The sequence below is a fragment of the Antrostomus carolinensis genome, unplaced genomic scaffold (genome assembly GCF_000700745.2).
Source record: "Antrostomus carolinensis isolate BGI_N321 unplaced genomic scaffold, ASM70074v2 scaffold30713, whole genome shotgun sequence".
NCBI classification, from domain to species: Eukaryota; Metazoa; Chordata; class Aves; order Caprimulgiformes; family Caprimulgidae; genus Antrostomus; species Antrostomus carolinensis.
Genome location: NW_010303705.1, coordinates 12845 through 32401, shown reverse-complemented (window position 1 = coordinate 32401; position 19557 = coordinate 12845). Strand labels below are relative to the sequence as shown.

The following is a 19557-nucleotide window of genomic DNA, read 5'->3' as shown; positions in this document are numbered from 1 at the left end:
TGTGCTGCTGCAACACACTGAGGTTCTTCAGATAACACTGGCCATGCTGCTGCAACACAGTGAGGTTCTCCAGGTAACACTGGGTGTGCTGCTGCAACACACTGAGGTTCTTCAGGTAACACTGGTTTCCAGAGCATTGTTTTGGTCAAACCAAGAAATCAAGGTCTGTCTCAGATCATCAGCTATCACTAATTGGGAGGTATCAACAGTCACATATAAACAAATGGGGGTGAAAGAAAAAGGCTACCATCTCCATTCATGGACCACGTACATCTGTGGTTTGGTTTGTGTCAGGACCTAGAGTCTCAGCTCCAAATCTGCCTTCCTCCCATTTCCTTTAAACTTCTTGAGTAGATGGTCTAGGCAGCTCAAGATGTTTCAGTGCTACCTAGATAAGCCAGGAAGAAATATCACTCTCTAGTGAGTAATCAGTATTCTCCACTCAGACTGCAAGTATTATACATCTGAGTCTCACAAGAAGATTTTGTGCCACATCTTGATAAAGGGGATATTATTCTTGATTTGATGAAAAATGAATTGGAAATACGAGCTGTATACGTGCTAATTTATAGCGATGAAGTTTGCAATCATTACAGTAATGAGCACTGCATAAAGCGTATAATCAACATTCACTGCAGATGTCAAGAGGAATCCAGAGGCAGAGAGGAAATATGTACACTTGCCACAGTTGATCATCAACATCAGAAACTTTCAGCCCCCAAAAACACACAAAGCAAGAGGCAGCTCTTTTTCTCCCTCCTAGCCCTCAGGGGTATTTCAGTGTATCTATCAAGCCCTTGTATTAACGAGCTCAGACAGCCTTTCAACCATAAGATAAATATTACAACAAGTGCTGTAAATATTTTTGTAGGAGAAACGCAACTGTTTCACTTCCTCCCTCAGCAGAAGACAAAAGCTACAGATGTGATTACATTCATCTGGGAACTGGAGGATCCAAGCAGATAACTAATTAAATCCAACTCCTCTGGTGTAAAGTAAGATGTTTCTCTAGCATCACATTAGAAACTAAGAGCAAGCAATGGAAGGAAAAGGTCAGATTTTAACAAATCATCATCTGAAATAAATACCAGAAAACACCATCCACAGTCTGCAAAATGAAAGCAAGGTGGGCAAGAGTGAAACAGTGTCTGTTACATCAAATGAAACACAAACCATCTTCTGAAAGGGATGCAAGAACATAACGGGAGGTTTGCTTGGGCTCCAGGCCCATGTGGAGCAGTAAGAAGCAAAGAACAGTGGACATGTACCAATGTTACCACGAGGAAATGTTCTCTAGACATCAACACTGGAAGTAGTTCTTACCTTCTGGTAACCTGGGGTTGGCATGAATAGAGTTGGGGTCCCCATCTTCCTCGGGCTGGTAACGATAAAGCGTCTGTGACTGCTTTTGGGATGACTGACTGCGGTCTTCCTTCAGAGCAACAGGAGGAGAGGTTGTTGCACTGAACTTGACCTTGGGGAAATCATTTCCCTCGTGCCTTTCCTGGGAAGACTTTGACCAACTGGGCTCCGTCAAATTGACCTCTTTCAAGCCTACCCGCATGCTGTTCCCTGGGTCTTCTTTTCTGGCATGCTTTTTCATTTTAGAGTGGGGGGCTCTTTCTTGCTCGTGCCTCTCTTTGTCCCCTTGCTTCCCCTTTGGTCTCCTCTCCAACTCCTCTAGGTGCTTGGGAGTCTCAGTGGTGGCTGTTGTGTGCTCTGGAGGAGCACTGGTGGTTACTGGTGTTTCCTTATGCGTCGCTTGCTGGAGGGATGCTGCAGTGGTGCGGGGCACCCTCTTTCGCTCGCTCCTTTCTGTGGCACTGCGAACTTCAGAGGGGCCCTTGGGCGCCGGTGTGGTGAGTGGCGCAGCCGTTTCCTCGGCGTACAGATCAGCTGGAGCCGACGCTGAAGGAGCAATGCTGGCTGGTAGGTAGTCATAATCCTCACTTTGCTCTTGGCTGATGCTCTCTTGCTCTAGGTGAGATGAATAACTCCTGTATTTTTTTGGAGACTCCACCTGGGTGTTATCTCCTTCTGGTGCCTCCTGGTCGTAGCTGTATGGATCATCATAGTGCCTCTCTGGTTCGCTATCTTCAGCATCGATTGGACTTGCAGTGTTTAAGGCAAACGTGTTACAGTCTGGCAGCTGGTAGCACATGAGCTCACCACCAGCATTGGGGCAATGGCAAACCTTGCAGGGGGGCATGTGGAAGGTATGCCCCGCTACATACTTCTGGCCTTCGTGGAGGCAACCTATTCTCCCACACTGAGGGCACCCGTCAGCTGGCACCACCGCGTCGATGCAGTTCGGGGGCAGCTCTGGGCACAGCATGAACTGACAGCTGATCTTGCCACCTCCCTTGGGGCACGAGCACTCGGTGCTTCCGAAGTCCACGAAGTAAGACTGCCCTTCGGGTACTTTGCCGTTGATGAAGCCCACGTTGACGCAGTCGTAGTACTGGTAGCCCTCGCAGGTGCAGCCCTGCTGCAGACACGTGGCGCAGCACTCACCAGGCTCCAGCACGTCCTCGATGCAGTTGTCCAGGGGCTGGCACTCCGCGCCCGTGCAGTCCCTCTGCGCACGGGAAATGCCGGTGCACAGCAGCCCCAGGAGGATGGCATTCCAACAGCTCTGCTGGTACTTAGCCATAGTCTTCCCAAACAAATATAGCTCCAGTCCAAACTTGCACATTTAATGGTGTTTTTTTCCTAGAAGATTGTAGATTCAGCTTCAAATCTGCAGCGTTTTCCCCGAGTTACCTTTTCTTATAGATCCTAGAGTTATGAAAGAAAACTCTGTTACAAGACTATACTCAACACATATCCTGTTAAACATTAGAGGTCTTTAAAAGTTGGGACAAAATCCAACATCTGGAAACCTAAGGACGGAATTAATCATAATGTCTTCCAAGCATTGTAGGCACTAAGTTTGGAGTTGCATGCTTCCCCCTCCATCCCCATTTGGGAAAAAATAAAAACGTGTTCTGTTTTGAATCTATTCACAAAATGTATGTATATTTCAACAAAAAGAGGCCTTTATACTTCAATGCCTTTTTGTTACTCTTTCTAGCTAAAAAGAGAAAGATTTTTTGGCAGATAATAAGTAAATACACAGTTCTTCCTCTGCAGATGTAAGTTTAAGATAATTAGACTTCATGTTTTAATTACAAAGACTCAAATCCTAAAGACCTTTCTTTGACAAAACTTTGCCTTAAGATGTGAGAATTTTTCTGTACACGTTAACTCAAAATAAGAGTTGTTTTCTGCCTCCTTCCCCCGCTTCGCAAGCTTTTGCACTTCAGTCTTCAGCACTAACAGTTATTTTTTTGCCCCGGCGATGCTAAAATAGAACTTCTTTGTGTACTGCGGTTACTGTGTGGTTAAACACCATATTAGCTATCCTGTAATACATATTAGAGGCCGGATCCTCAGCTCACAGGAGTTGGCACAGCTCCACAGCAGGCCTGGAGCACAGAGGGATCGACTCTGACTGCACTAGAGCTACAACTGCATATGCAGTGCATGTTTACACCAACTGTGGATTTGCCACCATGGGCAACCAATTCTTTTATTCTTGCCAGCACCAGTAATACTTTATAGTGAATTACTACACTGTAAACAGGAAAAAAAAAAAAACAAAAACCAAAAATATATAGAAAAAAATAAATTAATTGGTATAATAACACTTTGTTAAAATGCACTGAGGAAAATGCATTTTTCTTTTTGCAAATGTATTTTTCTTTTTGCAAACTTTTGCAAAGTTCTTTGCTTTTTAATTACTAAAGCCCTTGACCACAGGAAAGTTTAAGAGTTAAAGTAAATCAGCTGTTGTCCTTCATATCCAAAGCATGCTGAAAAAGCTACACAGTTAACACGGGAGTGAAAACATGGGAGTTCAAACAGAAAAAGAAGTTTGCCTATAGATTTTTACAGAATTAACAATGTGATTATTTTTCCAGAACCCCTCCCATCATCAAAAAAAAACCCAAGACCCTAAAACATTTATCTAGGGGGGTAAAATGTAGTCACCTCACCAAGAACAATAAACCACACACGCAACAGGAACCCTGCCAGAAAATCCATTCAGAAAGATTCCTTCTCCCATTCAAACTGGGCTCCTACCCAGTCTGCCTCGGCGCTGCTGGCAAGCGGCCAGGCGGTGGGAAAAGCGTGCCTGTTCTGATAAGATACGGACAAACTGTGCTCAGAATTTCCACAGTTCTACCCTGGAACTGGAATTACTTCAGTACATTGTAGAGAGAGAGAATTCTTACAGACAGACGTGGGTTTTCTAGCACTAATTAGAGTGTATTAGTTGAGTATGCTCAAGGATATTGATTGAAGGAACAGTAAAAGCGTCTAAAAGTGGCTGGGAAGAATCTCACTTTCTCAGAACCACCCTCAACACCAGGATACTGCGTACAAAGGAGAACTGTCAATGTGTGGTGCTGAAATCAATTCTTCAGAATCCAGCCTGGGAATTAATCATTTATTCTACTTTCAGCAGCTTTTCCAGGTAATCCAAATGTGTAATTATTACATAGCTTGAGCTGGGCAATAATGAATGGAAGGAAAATTACAGATAAGCAGCTTCTGTAAGGGTCCCACAGCAGGATTTTGTCACCATCCCCTCCCATTGGCACCTCCTGGATTTCATGCTTCAGCGCCTCTAAGTCCCTTGGTCAAGCTTTGTGCTTGCCAGGGCACTGCTGGTGGCAGCTGAGCTCAGCTCTGCCCTGGCCCGCTCCTCCCTGTCCCACAGCACCACTTCCCTGGTTCACAGAGCCCCGCCACCCCGATGGGGACCATTTGGGTGTCACAGCCCCAGGTCTGGCCAGCCTTTGCGGGCACAAAGGTAGGGGACAGCACTGCCTTGGCCATCAGCAACTGTGGGCCACCTAACAGGCAAGATTGCGTGTGTCACTCACTTTATATCCAAACAGCAACTGCTCGCGCTCCACTGCTGTCCTGGGGCAGTGCAGCCCGTCGGGTGAACGTGACACTGGGAGTGGGACATCCACAGAATTGTTTTGGTTGGAAAAGACCTTTAAGATCATCGTGTCCAACCATAAACCTCACACTGCCTGTGTAACACTAACTTGCCAAGTATACGTTTTCTTAGTTGGGTTACAAACCTTCAGTAATATTAACAGGCAAAAACGTTTTGGCAAAAAGTGATCTATTTTCATTGCTCGATGTGCTCCTCGCTTACCTTCGCGGGTCACACCATGAGGAAAGGGGCCTGATGCTGCTGCTACTTGTAGGACTGTAAAGCTCAGTGGTGGAAGATGTGGGGAAGAGGAGAAGGAGGAGGGAGAGGAAGAAGAAAAGGAGGAGGAAGAAGAGAAGGAGCAGGTCCTGCAGAGGGAGACTGAGCAGAACAGGGTCAAGAGCGTTTGCCTGCCTACCCCTGCTTTTATGTTCAGGTTTCCCAAAACAAGCACTCACTTCTCAGGCATAAAGTTGAACTCCCAGCAAGAAACCCCCAAATTATCTCATGTCTTGAAGCCAGAAGCAGAAAGCTGGTCATAATCTGTATCTAGCAGGCCTAGAAGTTCAAGGACAGCTGATGGTTTTACCATGGGACAGTCCTGTTCTCTTGACAGGAGCTGCTCAACTGCCCTCCTCTGCACAGTTACCTCCTCTCCTCCTCATCTGCACCCCCTTTCTGTCCAAGGGCCTGTTTGCTTCCCTGGGTCACCTCCAGTTTTTCCTCTGTTCCTCTCCTTGCTCCCTTGCCTCTCGCCCCCGGAAAGCTCACGGTCCTTCTCCCACAGCAAGCTCTGTCCCTGCTCCCCGCCTCTCACGCTCTCTGCTCACTGCCTTGTTCAGCCCCTCTGTACCCTTTGATCATTTCCACATCCCTCAACATTTGGTTTCGCAAGCTACCGACCTCAAACTGATAAGGCTGAAATCCTTGTAAATCCTTTTTCTGTTGATAACACCACAATCTTCCTTATCCTCAGGCTGCTTGTTTCTGGTGCAACGATCCCAACAAAAGCATCTCTTTTTATTCCTTTAAACCACTGCATTTTCCCTTTGCTTTCTCCATCTGTTCCCCCACAGCCATCACTCCCCCCACCACCACCAACCCATGAACTCGCATTTCAAAGGAACTCTCTCTACTTCAGGCACGGAGAGAAACAGCTTTGAGTGAAGCGCACAGACACGACCCCTGAGCCCCGCTGAGAAAGCGCGTTCCCCCGCACGGCACGTGTGTGCTCCCCCGGCCCACGCAGCTGAGGTGACGCTGCCTCTGGATCCGTGCCCTTCCCCAGCGTGGAAAAGATGCTCTGGAGACAGCAGCTAATTACTTGGTAATGGCATCAAAAGCTGGAGCTGTGAAATAAAGGTGTCTATAGCAAGAGGGGAAACAATGCACCATGGCTGGAGGACAAGAAAGTTTAATACTGGTAGATAGTACTGCAATAATTTGTTTCCATTAACTATTTTAATGCTTTCTTTAATGTCCTTTTACACAACTGGGACAATACACAAGGGCTTCACAAGGGAACAGGTTGCCCAAGGAAGTTGTGGCTGCTCCTCCCCGGAAGTGTTCAAGGCCAGGCTGGATGAGGCTTTGAGCAACCTGGTCTAGTGGAAGGTGTCCCTGCTGCTGGCAGGGGGGTTGGAACTGGATGAGCTTTAAGGTCCCTTCCAACCCAAACCAGTCTGGGATTCACCTAAATGAGAATCATGTCTTTTCACTCTCAGCTCTGTCCTTCACCCACTCTTATCGATGTCATTGACTTTCACTGCTCAGTTGGGTGGGATGCCACAACAAATTAAGCCCTGCACGCTTAAAATGAAGGTCTTTCAAAGTCTCTGCTGAAAGCTTTACAGAGCTCTACAGCAAGATAAGGCAAGCGTCACTCCAACCCTCAAGCATTGCTTCATGACCCAGAAGGCTTCAATTTACTCCTTTATGGAGTTTCCTAACCTGCTGTGCTGCACATTCTGCTCTGGTTCAAGTGCTAACCCTGTTGGCTTTAGTGGGGTCACACTGGGCTGTTAAAATAGCCGCTGCCAGTCCTGCGCACACTGTGTGTCCTGAGAAAGCACCAGGGTCCATGCAAGGGAGGGCCAGTGCTCTGGACTGGGACTAAGTCCCTCAAAGTCAACAGAAATAAACCTGTGAGGCCAACCAGCAGTAAATAGAGGATGGTCAAACCACAGCAGATTCCCTCATTCATAGAATCATAGAATGGTTTGGGTTGGAAGGGACCTTAAAGCTCATCCAGTCCCAACCCCCCTGCCATCAGCAGGGACACCTTCCACTAGACCAGGTTGCTCAAAGCCTCATCCAACCTGGCCGAGAACACTTCCAGGGAGGAGCAGCCACAGCTTCTCTGGCCAACCTGGGACACTGTCTCACCACCCTCACAGTGAAGAATTTCTTCCTAATATCTAATGTAAACCTCCCCTCTTTCAGCTTAAACCCATTTCCCCCTGTTCTGTCACTAACTGCCCTTATGAAAAGTTCCTCAACTCCTTCTTCAAAAATGATTCCTAGGAAAGGCAAAGCAAAGACACCTTATGGAAAACCAGCTTAAAAAAAGTAAGAGTTCAAATGAACATGAACTACAGGCACCTTCATGGACACGGAAATGAGAATGCTTCACACTGCAGATGAACCCAGGTTCTGTGTGACAAGACATCCAAGGCGAACAGCAGCAACCATCAAAATTATAACTAGCACTGTCTGTCTGAAAAACATCATACTCCTGTCTCCTGGCAGGGAAAACGGGTAGGACTAGACAAGATTTCAGAACGCTGACTTCAATGCGGTTTGGGGCCAGAAAGTTATCAATTCTGACATTTTTGCAAAAGAACATACTCAGAGTGATATACTTCAATCAGAGCCACAACACAAATCTGAAAGGAAGAATGTTGACTTGATTAAAACAGTTCAGCTGTATTACTTGAAAATGTTGATGAAACCAGTGTGTTCCCACAGAAGATCCAGACATTTTAAATGTGAAACTTCTTTACATTAAGAGGAGTATTTTATTGGGAGATTTTTTTGCCAGATGGTTTCATTTTAGTGCTGAACCAGAAAGCTTACTCTAGGTAAGCAGAGGTGACAAGAGGCACTTCCCTTCAAAGACTTCACACAAACATCATCTTTCTGTGGGAAGGTTGCCCCAGAGACAGCAGAACTGCAGAAGGTGCACGTGTGGCAGCATCAAGAGCATTCTTTCAAATGCTCACCGAATAAAAAGAGGCAGCTGTTTATAAACAAAAAACAATAAATAGAATAAATTCAGCCTACTGCAGATGACGACACCTGCATGAGAACCCACTGACTTCCAGCTCTGAAGATGTACCTGCGCTTTAACCAGCTGCAGATCCCTGCAAACATGTTTTGGTGGAACCATTCTGTTCTCTATCCTACCCCTCAATTCCTCACTCAATTGCCCTTTGCAAGGATGGTAACAATAGAAATGCTGTTTTGATATACATCTTCTTTTGAACACTGTGCGGAGCCTGATGCAAACCTGACATGAAAGCAGAAGATGACAGACAGCTGGGTGGTCCCTCCTGTGCCAGGTACTGGGAGCCCACTGCCTGCTGGGTGGGACTGTGGGGTTACCCACTTGGTCCATTACTCTACACCCAGGTTTCACACCTACAGAGACAGAAGTCTGTCTACGCGCTAGTGGAACTCACCACCGGTGCACAAAGCCAGTCCACCAACCCACAGAGCAGCTCTGAATGGTTCTCCTGGTCTCCCAGTGCTACCCAGTCCAAACTGGCTCTCCCAGCTCAGGCTGTACATGACTAGGGACCAAACACAGCCCTAGTCTGTGATGTTGAATCTCTTCTCTCCCACGTGGGTGACAGGAGTAGGCTGAAGCACATGTGCAGACCCAGGCTGAACAGCAAGGCTCACGTGTCCCACCAGCCCCTCTGTTCTAGCACCTCTCCCCAGCCAGACCTCTCTGCTCTGCTGCAGCTGCCAGAGCTCTCACATGGCTGCGGTCACAGTTGAGACTAAGGGAGGAAGAAGGGAGGGGACGGAAGGAAATATGCATTTAAAAACAATCCCTTTTAAATGCAAGAGAAAAACAGAAATTTGTGAGAGATCTTTCTTGTATGAAAACTAGAAAAAAAAACCCCAAACCCCAAAGCCCAGTAACTGGCGACTCAGCCGTGCCAGCCAGTGGATTAGCTCTTCCTTTCACACCCTCTCAAGCCGGAAACTTGTGATCTCAGCAAGCACTGGAAGGGATTGCTGCTGGCTGCTGGCTGCTCCCAGCCCAGCTCGCAAGCAGAGGTAACTGAAGGGTTGTTGAGCAGACGGATGAATGAAACGTGGAGCAGGGTTTCCTTCCCTGCTCTTACGCAACACACAGCACACAAAGCCAGTCGTTTCTGCCTGCTAATGAATCAAATTTGAGATGAGCTGAAGCCAACCCTCTCACTCATGGCACCTGGGTCGAGGAGAAAGAGAAGAGGGACAGGATAAGCCCCTGTGTAAATCCAAATCCAATGAGATGGTTTTTCTTATCGAAAGCAAAGCACGAGATGCTCAGTCACTTCAGTCTTGTCAACACTCCAGTTCTTGGCAAAATCAGGCCGTTTTCAGAAGTCATAGCTTTTGCAGGCAGCTTTATTTTCAAGAAGAAATCAGTTACTGTAAACCCTCTTTTCACGGAAAAGCTAAAAAAAAAAAGGACATTTGGGAGTCTGGAGGATCCAGACTTAATTCAACAGAGAACTCAAGAGTGGGACAAACAAGGAGCGAGCAGTACGGGATCAAAACTCACGCGGTTTCCCCAAAGCGGCTCCGATGAGACCTCCCTGCCCAGCAGAATCGCCCCCGGGCAGAGACGCTCCTGATGCTCTCCAGGACAGTCCCCACGCTCAAATCCAAACAGGCACCTGACACGCTGCAGTAACGGAAAACCATCACCCAAGGTATTTCAGCTGAAGCAGCCAAGCATTAGCAACAGCGACCAGGCAGCTCTGGGATGTATTCCTCCACAACGTGCAGCTTTTGAAGCCATTTTTGCAGTTCTGGAGAGCGAAGGCAGCTTTTTTCCAAGGGAAAGACAGGGCAGAGCCGAGGAGGGGAGAATCATGTCTTGGGTCTATTGTGTCAGCGCTCCCCAGAGCAGCCCGAAATAACAGGGCAGGTACTTGGCTGAGGGAAGAGTGAAAAATCTGTGTCATTGGGAGTCGCCACTGCAGCAGATCCAAAGTGACTCAGTGGGAGGATGGCAGCTGCAGGGGAGTGAGAGAGGAACGACTCACATGGGGGAATGGAGGCGAAGAGAAACACCGGCCCGCCCAGCACACGCGGCTGGTCCTCGTCCCAGCTCTGACACGCTGGCAGGGGAGAGCTCAGCAAAGGGGCTGCATGTGGACGGGGGGATGAGAGCAGCTGAGGCACGCCAAGCGCCCCGCCACGGGGGCTGTCACACCAGGTGACATCCAGTCTCCCTCAGGACAATGCAAGCGCAGTGCCCGTGCACAGGAGACTCCACATGTACTCGCAGTCAGGCCAGAGCCTGCAGCTCTGCTGCAGAAGGAGCCTAACTCTTTCTTTTTAGTGAAAATAAGTCTGTTTGTTATTGATACACATTTTTTGTTGTTGTTTTTCCATCACCAAGATTCAGGTGGTCATACATGCACCTCAAAAACACAAATAATCCAGCTATTTCCACCACAGCCAAAAAAAATCTGGGAAAAGATTAAAGCAAACCCAGCAACAGCCATTGAAAAACGTTTCCCAAGGCACAGCCAACAAAAACTTGTCGAAGCTCCTAAGTTATGAACTAATTTGCACAGAGAGAGCTCATTTGGCAGCAGGCAGGCAGAGCCTGTCCCTCAGCTCCACAGTACACACGTGGAGATACCCCAGGAGATGTGGCAGCACCGCACCAGCCACGGCCCTGCCCCATCACCAGCCCAATGCTCTGGGCTCAGGTGAACGCTGTAAATACTGGTAACTGCTCTGGCGAGTGAAGGAAAGAATTTCTTCTCATTTACTTGTGAAAAAAAGAGCAGCACTTCTCCCTTCTGTCTCAGGAAGAAACAAATCCCTAGTTTCCACAGTGCTCCCCGTTATTTAGGTACCTTTTTTTTGAGAAACAGTAACTCAAGAATACACCCCTATGTGCTCTCATAACCATGCTCCTCAAAAAACACTCCTTCAAGGTCCTGGATTACATTTTTCTCTCTCTCCTCTCTCTAATCTTCCTCCAGGATACTCCAGTCCTCTGCCCCTTCCCAGTGTTTCACAGAGCTCACATATTTGCAGGGCTGCTGCTGACACTTGCCAAGGAAAAAGCCAGCTGCAACCTCAAGGACAGTGGCACCCAAAGCCTGAGCATCTCATCCCCACTCCCTCTGCGATCCCCTCTCCTTATTTCTTCTTTCCTCAATGAAACAACTACGATGCTCCTTAGAACCTTCTGTAAGCAACAGATTCAAGCTTTGGGTTTGTTGGTTTTCTTAATCCTGTCTTCTATTATGCACAAGTCCCGCCAGCACTTTGAACCCCACTGCCCTGAGCAGTGACAGTCAGTAATACAGATCTTCTCCTCTGGTTGGTTTCAGGCAGCTCTTTTGGAACATTTGAAAATGAAAATTCCCCCACCCTAAAACACAAATCATAGAATCATAGAATGGTTTGGGTTGGAAGGGACCTTAAAGCTCATCCAGTCCCAACCCCCCTGCCAGCAGCAGGGACACCTTCCACTAGACCAGGTTGCTCAAAGCCTCATCCAGCCTGGCCTTCAACACTTCCAGGGAGGAGCATCCACAACTTCTCTGGGCAACCTGGGCCAGTGTCTCACCACCCTCACAGTGAGGAACTTCTTCCTAATATCTAACCTAAACCTCCCCTCTTTCAGCTTAAACCCATTTCCCCTTGTTCTGTCATTGACTGCCCTTATGAAAAGTCCTTCCCCAGCTTTCTTGTAGGCCAAATAAAGCCTAGTATTGAACTGACAGCTTAGCAAGTGGCCTTTCCTGCTCTGTGCCAATTTAGAAATAATTAACAACTGTTTTCATTGAGGGAAGGCTGAAGGGAACTGCAACCCAGTTTTCCACAGTCTACCTGTGAGGCAAAACTGCTCACCAGGCAGAGGAGCAGCAGTTCCTCCATCAACTGAACTTCAACCTCAGAACTGAAGAATTTGATTTGAGACTCTCCAGAGTAACTCAGGGCTTTGCTTCAGTCTGCCAATTAATCCCAAATGAGTGTCAAAAGAAAACGTCAGTACAGTAAGTTTGTAGTAAATAATTTTTCAGTAAATGTGTCCTGGCCTTGTCACTGTCATGATTAATAGTGAAATTCTATCTGCCGATGCAGTGAAAATAAAACATATTGTACAGTGAACATTTTATAGTCTCTTACTAGTTTGGTTCAGCTTTTCCACTACTTTTATACACAGCTCTGTCAGGGTTCCTCTCTCGATCCACAACTGCTGCCTTCAATCAGCATTTCCTTTGGAGCAGGCTGTCAATCTTGACGTGTTCCCCTCAAAAGGCACAATCATTTCTCACAATGTAGCAAAACACCCAGGAGGACCCAAGATCAAACTCTTTTCCTTTATGATTCAACAGGATCCAAATCTGTCCCTCAAGACAGTAAACCTGCTCTCAGGAACCAACTGTAGCAACAAACCAGCTCCTTTCATTAGCTGTACTCTGCTCCACAGCTGAGAAAATACATCCTCTGCTCTCCCAGCTGCAGAGCGCACCTAGTCGGGACCTGCACCACAGTAGGTGAACTTCTGCACACTGTCCTGCCAGTGCTCTGGCTCTCAAATAAGTAACACTTAGAGACAGCACACAAGGCCATCACTGGCACTGTTCCACACAGAGAAGGTATTTCTACTTTATTCCTCTGGATAAAGTCTGGGGAGAAGGAAGACTCCATAGCTTATTGTATGTGGTGGATAAAATGCCAGTTCAAACTCACCCATCACAAGCACCCCACAGCTCCACCTCACGCTTCAAGGAAATCTCTCTGTCTTGAGTCACTAGGGTTGCATTTTCTTTGTTACAGTAAGTGCTTTCAGAATTTTTCATGTACAAAATTATCAGCCCTCTGTGTAGCCCTGAGCACATTATTACTGCTGGAACCATCCCAGATTTGCTAGTTCTGCCCCTGACGGTGGTCCTGAGAGCTCGCCGTGCTCTAAGCTGAACAGAGTCTTCTTGTTAGAAGGAAGGGACAAGAATAAGCACAAGAAGAAGCAACTGTCCCGACCACTACTTCAACCTATAAAGCTTATCTGGAGTAAGCCTGGCATGACCCAAAATCTTTGACCTTCACTGCAGGATGGGTTGAGTAGGACTTCTGCTGCCAGAGGCCAGTTTGTGCCTGAACCTGCACACAAGAACCATGAATCAGGACGAAATGGAGGTGTAAAAAATACAAGAGTGGGTGCATCACCCAACAGACACGGGTATCAGTACCACTAAATAGTCATCTCCTTTGCTCTGTCACCGCTCAGCACCATTGCTTGATTTCCCATTCCTATGGTTTTCTACAAGCCATGAAGGAGCAGACAGGTTCAGAAATCAACTCCACAACAACAGGCTGCATTAAGGATCCAGCCTTGTAATTTTGAATTGAAAAAACATTCAGCTAATTAATCTGGTTGAGTATCTGCTCACGTATTCCTTGGTATGAAGAAAACAAAACAAGGAAACAAGGGGAAATGGGTTTAAGCTGAAAGAGAGGAGGTTTAGATTAGATATTAGGAAGAAGTTCTTCACTGTGAGGGTGGTCAGACACTGGAAAAGGTTGGCCACAGAAGCTGTGGCTGCTCCTCCCTGGAAGTGTTGAAGGCCAGGTTGGATGAGGCTTTGAGCAACCTGGTCTAGTGGAAGGTGTCCCTGCTGCTGGCAGGGGGGTTGGGACTGGATGAGCTTTAAGGTCCCTTCCAACCCAAACCAGTCTGGGATTCTATGATTCTATGAAAAGGAACTCGGATTTCTTTCAGCACTCACATCCATGCCCTCTCTCCACCCACGCCATGAGACAAGGGACTGCAGACAGCATATCTGTAGTAAGTGGACTGCGTGTACCATGAGGCATATTACCCAGTATAAATTAATGAAGTCCAGGAAAAGCAACAATCATCGCTCGCTCCTCAGGAACAGTTTCCTCTCATATGGTGGCAAAAGAAATCCCCTCTCAGGATCATTATATATACCAATTAAATTCTTCTGCTAAAGCAAAAAATTATTATTTTAATGGAGGAAAAACTAGAACATTTGGTTGAAATGTTCTCATAGAAATGTTAATTACCACAGGCATTAAACAAATGGAAATCAAAGCCTACCATTTGTTGAGCACTTTGAAAAGTTTTAATGCAAAAAGTGTGCTGGAAAGAAACCTTCAATTTTTCCTCCTGAATGAAAGCAAATCCCTGTAAATGAAGCTGCATCTATCATGCTGCTCATCAGTCAGCAGCCGCAGATGTAATCCATCAATCAAAACTGCTCCTGCACAAACTTTCCATAAAAGATAATGGAATTAATTTGGTTTGTTGGATACCAAAACGCAGAGAGATGCCTGCTCTGCTATTTCATCTCAAAGCCCATCATCCAGAGACAATACCGCCAGATGTAACTCACAGAAGTTACACCCTTGCAACACCTCCCATCCTCCACCCTGTGTTTATTCTTCACTGATCCTCACAGACTGTGAAAAATTGTGTAAGAGAAGTTGAGAGTTGCTGTGTGACTCCCATTTTTGGAGAGCAAACGGCCCTGTGCTTCACTGGCCGGGCATGAGGCTGAGGAAGGTTTTGCTCCTCAGTGGTCAGCAAGTACTTGAGGTGATGGGACAAGCAGGTCGGGGTTCCACGCACCCAGCACAGACACACACTGCCTGGGACTTTGGATTCTATCTGCTGTAGCACACAAGTATATGAACTAAACTTGATGCTGACCAGGAAGATGTCCAACTCCCACAGACAGACAAATCCAGTACTCTGCCAGGGAGGACCTGGATGGATATCTGAAATATCTGAAGTGTGGGGGCCAAATGGATGGGGCTGGGCTCTTTTTGGTGGTGCCCAGTGACAGGACAAGGGGCAATGGGCACAAACTGGGACACCAGAAGTTCCAGACAAACTTAAGGAAAAACTTCTTTCCTGTGAGGGTGCCGGAGCCCTGGGACAGGCTGCCCAGAGAGGGTGTGGAGTCTCCATCTCTTGGAGATGTTCAAACCCACCTGCACACTTTCCTGTGCAACCTGCTCTGGGTGAACCTGCTTTGGCAGGGGGGTTGGACTGGATGATCTCCTGAGGTCCCTTCCAACCCCACCATTCTGGGATTCTGGGGATAGTGCTTTGAGCCCTCTTTATCCTTCAAGGGAGGCCAAGGCCACTAATGCTACCCCATTTACTTCAGAGAAGTGTTTCAGAGGAGGCATCTTACTAAATGCTGGAGAAAGTCTGGTTCGTTTCTTCAGTGATAAGATCTGTTCTCTACTGGGCAGCAAACTTCTTTATAACCAACCTGAAATAGATTTAAAGCTGTTTGGAGGCCACCATAAAACAAAGGCGCTGAGTGGTACTTTGAAACTCATAAAAGCAAAATATCTAGTATTAATTATTGCTGAAAAGTTTCAACATCAACAGATAATACAGAAACATATAAATACACATATTTCTTGTGCTCCCCTGGCATGCTTTTGCTCTCTGAGGAAGGTGAAAGTAAATCACAACTCTTTTGTCTGCTGCTCATGTGGAACCCCAGATCCTGAACTCCTTCCATGGATTTCAGTAGCTTTGGACCAGATCCACATTGTCCAAGGTGTAACCTTAATTTGGAGGATAATTTCCTGGGGTTAGGAGCACTGTTTGTTTTTCTGTGTGCTGTACAGAACCTCACACTGACACACTCAGTGATCACAAACAGCTTGCTCTGTCTCTAAATCATTTAGAGAACTTCTACCCTCAGACTCACGTACGTAGTTCTTGTGTTCCTAACAATTTGTGGTTCTGTACCATACTAACCCTACAAACCAGAATGATATTAGAAGAGCGAGTCTTATTTACTTTGTAAGTTATCCATTACATTTTCTATGACCACAGGAAGCTAGGATGGTCTGCTGTGCAAATATGCAACCCATAGTCCTGAATATTTTAAGTTATTGATCATCAACAAATACAAGTAAGTTACAAGTAAAGCCATGGTAACTTGCAACTAAAGGCAGAACAATCAGAATTAGAAATCTCAGCAATCCAGAAACGCTCAGGCTGCAAAACTTGGCTTTGTTCTAATGGGGAATATACCATGTTTGTAAAATACCTGACAAAATTAAGATATCTAACAAAATGGCAATTTTACTTTAACTGCTGCCCAGAAGAGAACAGGTCTTATTACTGAGGAAACCAACCTGACTTTCTTCCACATTGATGAGAAAAAGGCAGACTCTATCAAACACACTGAAAAGTAAACTAGCCTCATCTTCTCATATAAAATTTTGGGAAAAATGAAAATATTGCTGTAAAGTTTGCTTTACACACCCAGGTTTTCCTCCTGTGCTGGAGAGAGAACCCAGAGCAATCCATTGATTATAAGCTCGATTTTTGCATTGTTGTGGATGTGCAGGTACAACTGCTAACATGAAACACTGATTTAGTATTTTTTATATGTTACCTTCCAAAGGTTCATATAATTTAATTAACAAGAATGCACCTTTTCCTTTGACATTTTGTTTTTCTTGAACACACTAACCAAACAGTAAATTGAGTCTGATTTTCATTACAATGAACAATACTCCAAGAAGGTGGTATTGACCAGTGAGCACAATTTGGTTTGGTCTTGGTACATTGAAATACATATATATGTTATGGTTAATTTTCTCATGGAAGGGGAGGAAGTTATTTTCCTTTCCAGCTGAAAAAAATCCTACAACTGTACGGATGATTTATACAATGGGAAACAAATCACTACTACAAGAGAAGAAGAATGAGCTGATACTCCCGCTCTCCACGCTCATTATGCACAGTCCAGCACACCACTGGCAAGAAAAATTAAGAGACAAAGTCACTAATATGCAAAAGATAATGTCTTCTAAAATCACAGAACACCTGGTAGTAAGGAAAAATAAATTAAAAAATAATAATAATAAAAAAGCCCCAAACACCAAGGAAAGTAAAGCAAGTGAAAGGAGGGAGGGTGTGGAGTCTCCTTCTCTGGAGACATTCAAGACCCACCTGGACGCCTTCCTGTGTGATCTCATTTAGGTTCCTGCTCTGGCAGGGGGGTTGGACTGGATGATCTTTCGAGGTCCCTTCCAATCCCCAACATTCTGTGATTCTGTGAGAGATATTCCTGCTTCCCAGTGGTCACTCCAATTCCTCCATCAGTGCTTCCACAAAGGCAGCCCCCGAGGCCAGGCTAACAACGTGCAGCCGGCCGGCAGAAAGAGGCACCCGCAGAGACCCTTCCTGTTGCAGGACCTTCCCTCACCCCACAATGACTTCAAACACTCTGGCAGCCCAGTCAGGCGTTCACACCCAGCTGACTGACTTGGAGGCTGGGAGGGGGAAGATTTTCACCAGCTTTCCAATAATATAAAGGTGCTACAGCTTTGTAGAATCACTTCTAAAAGCAAGTTGCCTATATAGTTATCTCGGGCATTCGAAGTACAAAGAACAAGAACAGGTCAAAGGGGACCATGAATTTAAATTCTCTAAAGATCACAGGTTCAGTTTAACTTCAGTTTTCTAGAGGTTACCTGACTGATGAAGCTTCCTCTACAGTCAGTGGAGAGGTGGGTAAAGCTTCAGAGGACAACTAATATCACTGATAATCTGTTTTAGGATAGATGGATTGTCCCCTGGATGTGAGCTTGTCTTTATGCACCATACGGGGAGCTCACATGATTAATTACTTTATTTTCAGGTAGATAAAGCTGAAGAGCCCGTGCAAAGGAGAACTCTGTGGGGAATATGAATACAATTCACAGAATTGTAAGAAAGACAGGTAAATGGAAGGGGATATTCATTTGCCAAGCGTGGACCACAGAAGTGCAAAGGAGAAAGCAATCATTCCTCAGGAGGCCAGCTGCAAGAAATGCAGCAGAGCTCTGAAAAATGATGGATTCCATCATCCTAGCATTTAGAAGCATGAAAAAAGGGAAGTAGTGCGACTTCTCACAATCCTGCCAATCCTCTGTTGGACTTGGAAGAATAAGTTTTATAGAAGGTGCAAGATGTGCACCAGGACAGAGATGTTCTGCTCAGTTCTGAAGGGTTAGCTACATTACACATTGACACGATAAGGACTGTCAGGATCTGGGTCTTCATTGCCTCCACACTATTCTCAGAGAGCCAAAGCTCTATAAATCAAATAAAACAGAACTTCAGTGCACAGAGACAAGATGAAGACATAGTCAACCTGATTATAAATGTGACATACTCTTGTTATACACAGACTACTGTCAGTATATACTGTATATATATCAGTTATATATATCATGTTATATCCTGACCACTGCCTTCCAAGTCCTGATACATAAGATTTCCGATTTGGGATGTTTAACCAAAATAAATGTCCACCTTTAAAATAATGTTAAGCGACAGCTTTCCACAATACCTTCCAATGTGTGCTGCCACCTCAACCTAGAGGCACTGATTTTCCTTCTGTAGAGGATTTCAAGTTGTTTGACTCTACCCTGTTTATTTTACAGAAATGTTATTCCTTTCTTACAGATGGATGTGATCTGTTGAAGACCTGGAACATTTTATCCCATAGCAAAACTCATTCAAAAGTACCATCTGTTCCTCCTGCAGGGGCACAGTAATGCCAGAAACTGTTTAACATTCCATAAATTAAGACCATATAATGGATAGCTCTAAAGTTGTTGTTAAAGTGAAGCAAGGAATTGTTTGGAACCTGATGACAGACATTTTGCTGGGATTTTGCCTTAAAAATAGTATCCAATGTGTTATTTTTGGTTTACTTTTTTAAAAACTTTACATACAATGTTAAACAGCAAAGGCTTGTCACAATCTAGACCATCGTAGTGCCCGGCTTTATCCCCACTTCCACCGCTATCAGCAGGGTCCTTTCTGTTAACTTCAGTGGGGCTTGAACTGGGCCAACAGTTTAGAACGGAGTCACTGAAAAATCAAACTCTGTTCTCATTTCCCCTGATATGTGCCTGTGGTATCTCTGTATTTCCTAAGAGAACAGAATTCAATCTTCAAGTTTCAGAGTCATTAAAATATGTCCTGTTTTATAGCTGTGACACTAACACATTGCACACAGATACACACACCACCAGTCCCCACCCTTCACTCACTGGTAGAAACCCCAGCCAGAAATGCACAGCCATTTGCTGTTCCTTTCTCCATGCAAATGCTAAGACATGCAGAGGTTTAATCAATAAAAAGGCTAGACATAAAAATCCTGCGATGAGTAGATATCATTTGAGTCAGCATTCAAACAGGCTTTGCCATCCATACAGAGAAACTGCAGATTAAAAAAAAAATTAAAAGAAAAGAAAACACGCACAAAAGAAATCAATAGTGCTTAATTGGAAAAAAATGGCACTATAAAACCCTCCAC

The 19557-nt window shown here is 45.6% G+C and overlaps 1 protein-coding gene across 1 annotated transcript; it reads right to left on the bottom strand.

Annotated features, from left to right (window-relative positions):
• Positions 1-1323: 1323 nt before the first annotated feature.
• On the bottom strand, positions 1324-2653 carry LOC104522036 (fibulin-2-like; the record flags this gene model as incomplete). The annotated part of the gene is made up of 1 exon (XM_010164207.2): positions 1324-2653. A coding segment is annotated over exon 1 (1330 nt), but the record flags the coding sequence as incomplete, so codon positions are not given.
• Between the last annotated feature and the right edge of the window lie 16904 nt (positions 2654-19557).